At 43.2% G+C, this 9,892-nt stretch overlaps 1 protein-coding gene across 3 annotated transcripts in view; it reads right to left on the bottom strand.

Annotated features, from left to right (window-relative positions):
- Positions 1 to 1,949: 1,949 nt before the first annotated feature.
- The window catches only part of LOC308327452 (clathrin interactor 1-like), a 24,798-nt gene continuing 16,855 nt past the window's right edge, over positions 1,950 to 9,892 (bottom strand). For all 3 annotated transcript variants that reach the window (XM_080780959.1, XM_080780961.1, XM_080780960.1), the window contains 3 exons: positions 8,438 to 8,766; positions 7,577 to 7,742; positions 1,950 to 6,268 (listed from right to left, as the gene is read on the bottom strand). In XM_080780959.1, the coding sequence (XP_080637085.1) occupies positions 5,883 to 6,268; positions 7,577 to 7,742; positions 8,438 to 8,766 (881 nt within the window). In that variant the 3' untranslated portion in view covers positions 1,950 to 5,882. The remainder of the gene's footprint in view (positions 6,269 to 7,576; positions 7,743 to 8,437; positions 8,767 to 9,892) is intronic.

Here is a 9,892-nt window from a genome sequence, read left to right as displayed (position 1 = left end):
AACTCTGACCTCCCAATATCAGGGTGGACACTCTTAACGACAAGGCCACTGAGCTGGATCTCAAACTATGGATAACTCAAAGTGTACAAATGCGGGTCCATTTGGTTCCATTAGTGCACTCTCAGAGTTACAGACCTGTGAAGGGCAATTTATGCTTGGAGTGAACAGACACCCCCAGAAGGAACCCTGATGGTCACTGGGCCCTTTGAGAACCACTGTTTTAACTTATCCTGGTGACAGATTGCTGTCACCTCCATGCCTTGTGAGATTAGATTTAATTCAACGTATAGATTTGAGTCTATTTTAACCACTTTCAGTTCAGTTTTGTCAGAAATAGAAGAAGACCATAGGCATTTTGTTATAAAGCTCACAACCCATAGCAATGTGACATTGTGAGAATGTAGATCAGCTATTTTCAGTATTAATGCGATCAAGTATAGGGCTACAGTGGTCAATTAGAAGAAACCTCAGAGACTGAGGGGTGTACAGTATGTAATCAAAGAGAGAAATAGCAACATTGGACTCCTTTATCTCAAATACTTTGTTTTTACTCTGCCTATTCTTGCTAGCACTGCAGTGTATAGATTTACCATACTTTTAGGAAAATACATTTTAAATGTACATTTTAAATGGTAATAGCAGGCAGCACACGTTGGCCATCTAATATAAACATTTGCATGGCTGGAGATAAAATAGCACTTAAGGTTCCAGTTTTTCCTGCCGGCTTAGGATCAAACACTGCCAGAGGCATTAATGTACTGTATGCATGCAACTAATTAACATGTAGCCCTCCAAGCTCAACCCTGGGTCAACGCTGGCCTTTGGGAGGTGCTGGAAGTGTGTTTGTTACTCCTCTCCCCCAATCCTAAAGTCTTTGAGGAAATGGATTACAGACCCAGACAGGGTTGAGGTTGTGTGTACAAGCTACCCCAGCATGTCCTGTTACCATCTAGGATACAGGACTGTATGTGGTAGTTTGGTGAGAATGTCCCTCTACTGGCAACGCGATATACATTTATAATATAATGTAATGTTTCTCCAAGGATTGTTACAGTTAGCTAAAACGAATGAAATAACTACAACTAAAAAATAAATAAAATGAAAACTTATGAAAAACTACAATAACCTTGTTTTTTTCCCTGCCACGGGAAGTTAATCACCTTGAAGTCCTGTCTGCAGTATTAACCCACTAACAGATTAGCACTAATCTACTACAAGGGTATGGCACACCTCCCAGCTGTTGCCCTGGGATTGATAACAGTATGTATGGAATGTACGTTTAATGCCTTCATAGGCTATAACATGATAGGGAATGTACATAATGCCTTCATAGGGAGTGCTTCTCAAACTACAATGTGAAGCATTGCAAATTATTATTACTTTTTTGGTTATATATTTCTCAGGCCCGGAGCACCCATAGATATTAAAAAAAATAGATGCCTCATTGGCCGCTGCAGATCGTTGGAGCCATGCGTATCGAAGGAGGGGTGGAACAATTTACACTGAGGCTGGAAGTGTGGAATGCACGCTACGTCATGCTGCCACTCAACTGACTACTGGCCAATCACAGCGCAACTTTCCCGAACATGCGCTCTGTGATGCACGCTCACAGGGAATCTCTGTTCTCTTGAGAACATACGTTCCGGGCCCAGAGCCAGAAGAGGAGAACATACGTCCTGGGCCCAGAGCCAGAAGAGGAGAACATACGTCCTGGGCCCAGAGCCAGAAGAGGAGAACATACGTCCTGGGCCCAGAGCCAGAAGAGGAGAACATACGTTCCGGGCCCAGAGCCAGAAGAGGAGAACATACGTTCCGGGCCGTTTGTGCTTGAAATGTAAACTAAATAAGAAGACAAAAATGTTGTAAATTGAGCACAAGCTGTTAAATGATCTTTGTGAGGTTCTCACTCTTGATTGGAACCCACCTGAAAAAGTATTGTTTCTAAAGAGCTGAAGAGAAGGGGAGACTCCTGTTACTGAACTACTCTATAGTTTGATTACAATAATTCCATAACATAAGAATATACAGCAGAGCAAACTTTTCCTTTTAACCAAAAAAGAATACCACTTCTCTGGGAGGTTTATGAACTCACTGTAGCCACTACCACTTTGAGAAAAAAAAAACAATGAACAGAATCATTCATGTCAGGATTTAATGAACTGTAGAACCAAGTACAGAATATCGTCTAGTACAATCTAATCCAAACAAGCAGCAACGTAAAAGAAAGAAAACCAAAGTGAAAAGAAATTCATGGTTTCTCCTCATTTTTTTCACATTTTTGTATCAACTAGACCAATCTTCTTTTTAGTAAGCGCTATGATCCATACAGTATTTGACAACGCAAATTAATCTAACCTTACAAGTTAATTATTAAAATATGAAACCAACGGCTATGGAATTGTCCATCTGAGAGTAATAAAATAAAGATTTTGGTCATTCGAAGCACAGGACCTCAGGTGAGGATGAGAGAAGCTCTGCTTGAAGCCCGGTTTATGCTTTGTCGAGTGACGGCATCACTGACCGAAAATAGCCAAACTATGAGTTTCGGTCGGAGGAACCGCTGCACGATGGAGCATAAATTAGGCATTACTTGTGTCTGTATGCCATTCACATTGATTGGAGAGAAACACACATACAGAACGCACACACACACACACACACACACAGACACAGACACACACACACACACACACACACACACACACACACACACACACACACACACACACACACACACACACACACACACACACACACACACACACACACACACACACACACACACACACACACACACACACACACACACACACACACACACACACACACACACTCTCTCTCTCACTCTCTCTCTCTCACACACGCACACTTTATCAAGAATCCCAAACCATTTGGAATGGTCTCTGTAAACTGAAGAAGCTTATCTCCCTGCAACTATCTCAAACGTATAAGTTTGGTGTCATTCCAGGTAATACATGGAACTGTCAGCAAAGAGCTTTGCAATTCCTCCCAGCGCAGCAACGGTGATCCTGGGTGGGGTGTATGGGATGGGACGAAAGCTGCATTGCAGCCTCGATCGATTCAAATGTCTAATCGATAAATCGGCAAATTCATATGGCTATTAGTCGACTAAGAATTTCTTTAGGTGAGGACAAGACAAGGAAGTCTGTCAACTTCGAGAAGCCTGTATAGCTAAAGATGTCAAAGAGTCACAAAGTAGTGACTTCTGAATATTGTCATGTGCCATGTTTTGTGTGATCTGCATCCGAGGGGCAGGGCTTGTAATGGTTAAGACCAAAATATGAATAGAATTAAAAAGCTACTCGTCAGCTTCAGCTTGCCATGATTCAATTCAAGAAGACGACCTCCTGTGAGCACCTATATGAACATAATAGAGCATAGTAGTGGAGGCCATTTTGTTTACCGCAAAAAGGACACAGAATCAAGTGTCTTACAGTCATGACTCACCATGCAGGCTTGGTTCCAGACTTAAAATAATGAATATAAAAGTAATGAATAAAATGTTCTGAAATCTCTATGGACTGAATGAATGGGCTTTCTTAAGCCCAAACCACACCAAAGGGTCGGGTATTGGTGTGGTTCACCTTAAAAACCATTTTGTTCCAAACTTCCTGACCCTGCTGTGGTTTGGGCTTTAGAGCATGACTGGGCAATTGACCGAAAAATATATCAAAACTATTTTGAACCAATAACTAACTTAAGTTAATCAACTAATTAACTAAATCAATTAAGTCTGATTAACCACTTAAAGGGATATTTTACTTTAAATCTACTTCAGAGTCTGTGCTATTCCGATTAAGTTTTTCATTTATTTTTTAATATTTTGTGGGAAAATAATAATAATATTAATAATAATAATAATAATAATAATAATAATAATAAATACAACAATTAAAGTGAAATATCCCTTTAACCCTGTATTACACTCAATGATGGTGTACAAAAAATAGTGAAAAAACATATTCAGCACCACAAGATTGTAATGTCTGACAGGATGAACTTTGTCATACTGTTTCCTGACGCAGTCCTCCTCTCGCAAGAGCAGAGTGGCTGATATTTTCCCTATTTATTTATTTGTTTTAGTTTTTTTTTTTTTATATAACTCGTCACGTCACGTTGAGTCGAAGTCCAGTATCGCCCAGTCTTACGTATGAACTCAATGAAATAAGAATGGAAGGGCAAGAGAGAGAGAGAGAAAAAGAGAGAGAGAGAGAGAGAGAGAGAGAGAGAGAGAGAGAGAGAGAGAGAGAGAGAGAGAGAGAGAGAGAAAGAGAGTGATAGAAAGAGATGGATAGGCGAGAGGAGACAAGCGGATGAGAGCCAGGCAGAATCATTCCTCATTCCTCTAAAATCAAGCTCAGCTTATCAGGTATGAAATCAAATCAGTGGTTCTCAACGGTGGGTGTACAGGGACCCCTGGGTCCTTGAAATAACAGAAATGTAAAGTTTGAGAACCACTGGACTTTAAACGGCCTCGGTGGACGTGTTTATGCCGCCCTCCGTTGGACAACTACAGTACTGCAAGTAACACAGTATGTCTCAGTGGGTTTCTGGGTGGTGTGTGAAGGCGGGGTTATACTTTGTTGCATGCAGGTGTCGCACACTAAGAACTGCCAAAATACAAGCTCACAATGCATGGCATTGTGTTGATCAGTGCGCGACTAGGCCTGTCTAATCGCAATTATTTGAGATAATCACAATTGTTTTGGATAATCTTCATAATCTTTTTAATATTGGAAAATGTTTTATAAAAAAAATAGTCTACGAGCTCTTTTTTGAGCTTGCAGAAAGGCTATTTCCACTATTCATGTTTTTATTTTAAGCTCTCTGTCATATCTGTCCTGTGCACCCTTTGTTTACGAAGCCTAAAAGCCAAACAAAACTTATTTTCTACGACAATGAATCGTCAATAAGTAAAATGTCATAACGGTGACAGCCCTATGCAGTATGCACGCACGCATCTAATTATAAATCAGCCATTACACAGAACACAACCTCTACCCTTATAGGTTCAGGATAGCTCTGGTCCACGGCATCACAAGGAGATCTCCTTAAACCATTTAGACCTGAGGACCATTCTACAAATGCCTTCTAAATTTAAACAGTTTTCTGAAAAACCCATGTTTCTATGTCAGTGGTTCTCAAACATTTTCATGTCAAGGACCCCCAAAAATACATGTAATTGGCCTCCGACTCCCCCAGAAGCAAAGATTTGAGTTAAAAACGTTCGCTCTGAAAGACATTTTCAAGATTTTTCAGAATTGTTTAGAAATATCTACAAGCTCATAGCGTGGCACTCGGTGCTGCGCTATGAGCTTGTTTTTTCAAAAGCTAAAGTATAACATAATGATTAAAACACCAAAATGGGTTCCCGTACAGAATGGGTAATAACGCTATGGGACTTTCGATCCTCTGCCCTCACACCCATGGTAGCGCAGCCGTGGCTGCAGCCTCTCGTCTTTAGTAAAAATACACTTTCGCTACTCACCAAAACAAAGACGGTGTTAAGATGTTGAAAGCCTATACTGTACTTTCCTTAGTGGGAACACTCGGAGCCCCCACTTCACGTCCAAAATACAGAAATATATTACAGAAAAGAAAATATTTCTTATGTTTTAGTTACTCTAGCGGGAGGTTCGTGCAACGGCTCGAAAGTAACATAGAGTTAAGGAGAACTCCTAAACCTCGCCCCCCCACAAATGAAAACAGCCTGGTTGGATGTAGATGCTTTTCCTTAGGTGTCACTGAGAGAGAAAACTGTGAGGTTGTCTTCAAGTGCAGCAAGTGCTTCTCTGTCTGTCTGTCTCACACACACACACACACACACACACACACACACACACACACACACACACAGAGCTTTATTTTCCAAAGTTGCCGAAGGTTGCGAAGGCATCTTGTTTGGGTGGCACCATGGCGGCCGACGGGCCGATGGGGTGCGTCGTCAGGCCCATGGCGCCGGGCATCCCCATGCCCGCCATCCCCCCCATCACCACCGGAGCCGCCATGCCCATGTTCATGCTCATGTTCATGCCCATCACGCCTTGGTTGACGTTGACGGGGACGGTGCCCCCCGAGGCCATGGAGGCGGGCATCCCCATGGAGGCGGGCATCCCCATGGAGGCGGGCATTCCCATGGAGGCGGGCATCCCCATGGCGGGCGGTCTGATGGGCGTGACGACGGAGGGAGGGGAGCCGAGGTTCAGCCCCCCGAAGTTCTGGGCCAGCAGGTTGACGGGAGGCACGCCTGCGTGGGACACACAGGGAGGAGGTATCACCAGGGGTGCACATAGCGTTTTGGGGCTAGTTCTCAGGGGAGCACCAGGTATTGTATCAGGATAGATGCCATTCTGCCAGATGGCCAACAGATGGGGTCGTTGCCCATTTTCGCATTGCAACTTTTCAGGACTAGAAAGCCTGCAGTTTTTATTAGCTTGTATTCCCCATCGATGATGTCACTGGAAGACGTTTTTTTTTGGAGGGACAGACAGTAGGCTCACAGGAAATGGGGGAGAGGGATGGGGGGATGATGTGCAGTAAAGGCCGTCGGGATCGGGAGTCGAACCCGCGGCACACTGCCAGACTGGATTACCAGCCAAGGTGCCTGGACTACTGAGCCACGGCCCAGGCCTGGAAGACGGTTTCTGAACTGCCCACAGACCGAGTAGAAAAGTGGTGAAGTGGTCCTTTATGCTGTTACTTGGTACGCACCCTAAAATCATGCAGAATATTTGACCATTTGTTTTATATACAAAAAGGTCTATGTCCATGACCAAAATAGTAGGTATCGTTGGCGCATTTAAAAGCAGAGAACTACATACATGTATGATGGCAGAGTGCTTATTTTAATTGATGAAAATCAGATTAACCACTCACCTAATGCTGCGGAGCGGAGGTTTAACACACTTCCAAATTGAGTACACTGCCACTGTTTAAGTCACAGGTGCATGGTTTTCATATCGTACATATCTGACACTATTTCCATCTCATGGAAGATGCTTCTGAACCCGTTGCTACTGTAGTCGGACATCTTCAAAATGCTATTATCTTTAAATAATATCCTGAAATAGCCTAAAAGCTATTTTCGCCGCGCAACATGCTTTCATAGAAGACATGCTGGCTTCTATGGAATCCAAATGACTGAAATCAGTCGTGGCGACTGAGAACTTTAATCCATACATTTCTGAAAGCAAATTACATGTAGCTCACTCTGTTAAACATGACATAAAAAACGAAGTAGTACGTAAGCTTTCCTTAACAGGATGTAGGTTATGTTTCTTTTTAAAGCTTTATATTCCAATTTTCAGGTTGGGATATCAACTATACACAGAACCCTACAAAATGTGGCAGTTTCAATTTTGTCAGCTATTGTATTTTATTTTGAGGGGCGTTAGCCCCTCCTATATTCAGCTATAGTGTAGATTTGCGTCTTACACAAACACTAAATTCCCATTGACGATGAATGGATGATGTACGATGATAAGAACGCCCCTCACTTCACTCGGGTGTTTTAAACAACACTATACTGTCAGTGTGTGCTGTGTGCACGGTTTACCTTGCTGTTGGATGATGTTATTGAGGGTAGGCGGGGTCTTGGAGGGGTTGAGGCCCGCAGCCAGGAAGTCCAGGCTGATGTTGACCGAGGGGTCAGACCAGGTCGACCCCAAGGGGCCCTGACCTCCGACCTTCTGGGACTGCTGGGACATCAGACCACCGAGACTCTGAAAGCATGCCGTCATCCTGTCAGCTATGGCAACGCTTTTCAAAACTTTTACTTTTCTAAAGGTCTATTCATTTTAGGTGATAAGGTGACCACCGAAAACGACAACATAACGTCACATCTCTCTGTTTTTACTAACCACTGTTTCGGTGTTCACCTTATCACCGAAAACTGGGGGGGCTGTGCTATTTTGCATTGTTGTTAGCCCTGGTCGAGTGCGTTAGCGAACTCACTAACACACTCTTTTGAATAATGTTTATTTTCCAATGTTGCAACACTTAAAATATACAAACGTTGTAGAATATGACATATTATCATATATCGTATCGATATCACAGTATTTGGCATAAATACAGAGGTATGTCCATATGGTGCAGCCACACATTGTAGAGTTAGCATACATACAGAGACATGTCCATTGTCCATATGGTGCAGCCACACATTGTAGAGTTAGCATACATACAGAGACATGTCCATTGTCCATATGGTGCAGCTACACATTGTAGAGTTAGCATACATACAGAGACATGTCCATTGTCCATATGGTGCAGCCACACATTGTAGAGTTAGCATAAATACAGAGGTATGTCCATATGGTGCAGCTACACATTGTAGAGTTAGCATACATACAGAGACATGTCCATTGTCCATATGGTGCAGCCACACATTGTAGAGTTGGTGTTGTGTGTCACCTACCTGCTGGGAGCGGGACATGGGTACAGTTGCCATGACAACGGTGCCCCCCGGCGTGGCCCCGCCCAGCGAGAAAGTCATGCTCTGAGAGGCGCTCATCGTGGCGTGCTGATTGGTCAGCTGATGGCCGCCGCCGCAGCCCATCAGGTCAAAGAGCTCGGCCGAGGGCGGGACGGGGGCGGGGTTTGAGGCAGAGGCCGAAGGCGATTGGGCGCAGCCAAACAGGTCGCCGACGGGCGGCTGGGGGGGCACAGCGCTCGAAGAGGTAGGGGGATTGGCCGAGAAGGCGTTCCAGTCTCCGAATTCTCCGTTCCCATTGGTTGGCGCGGCAGCTGGAGCAGAACGATTGGTTGAATTTGAATACACTTGTCAACTATGTTTATTAGTACACACATTGTGGTGAGTTGAGCTTACTTCATGTGTTGTCCTACAGAGCAGTGGTTCTTACAGGTATACCAGAGAAAGTTCATCATGGAAATAATGATTTGAATTATATTGTTTTCTCTTGCCGTTTTCCAAGCAAAACATAATAGATAGTAAAGGGAAACCTTGGATTGAGAAATCAAGGATAGGGTGCACTGATGAATAAACACCACATTCTACGACAGTGTCCACTCTTTTGCGCTGTGAAAATGACGGGATATGACAGAGTAGTTCACCCAATAGAGTCTCCTACGCAGTACATGGACACTCCGCCGGTCATCAAATTATTGGCTTAGTTAAGAATGCGACAAAAAACTAAACTTTTCCTTGATTTCCAAGACTTCATGGGACTGGTAATTGATAGAAAAATAGAAAAACTTTAATCCACAGCAGTTGGTCGGAGCCCATCTGGTCTTCTCTGAGCTTTCTCCTTGAATGTGTTAGTCCTTTTATTCCCTTTAACCATCTTAGAATAATTTTTAGAATAACACACTACCCCTTCCCCTCTTTCCCCCCAAAACAACATTTTAAGTTTGTAGATTGGCTATTCTTGCTACATGTGTGTCATAGAATGACAAAGTAGGGCATTAATTACTAAAAAAGTTAAAACAACATCAAAGTTGCAGCTCTAGCTGTTACGTTCCATCTACAGATGTTAACTTTGTGCTGTCTAGTTCACTGGTTTTCCAAGTGGAGGCCACCAGGGGGCGGTGGGGGGCTCACTTGCAAAGTATGGGATGTAATTCAAATTCAACTCATATTAATGTGCCTTATTAACCAGTTTCAACCTGGCATCGCTATGTTTGGGCATGTCATAAATGTCAACATTTTGCAAATTATGTTCAAATTTCTTCACAAATTGCTCAAATACAAGCTCAAAACACATCACAGTTCAATGATACAGTAATCAAGGCTCTGTTCCATTCTGGCCAAACAGAGTCGGGGTGCTGCTATTGTGCATGTTGTCTCACTGGAAACAATGTGTCTCAAAGTGTCCCAAATGGCCCCGTATGGGTGTGTAACTCTTAGAGTTAG

Source organism: Protomyctophum bolini (genome assembly GCF_963924005.1).
Source record: "Protomyctophum bolini genome assembly, chromosome: 13".
In the NCBI taxonomy this organism is placed as follows: Eukaryota; Metazoa; Chordata; class Actinopteri; order Myctophiformes; family Myctophidae; genus Protomyctophum; species Protomyctophum bolini.
The sequence above is the reverse complement of the archived record's forward strand: the minus strand, read 5'-3'. Positions and strand labels throughout refer to the sequence as shown.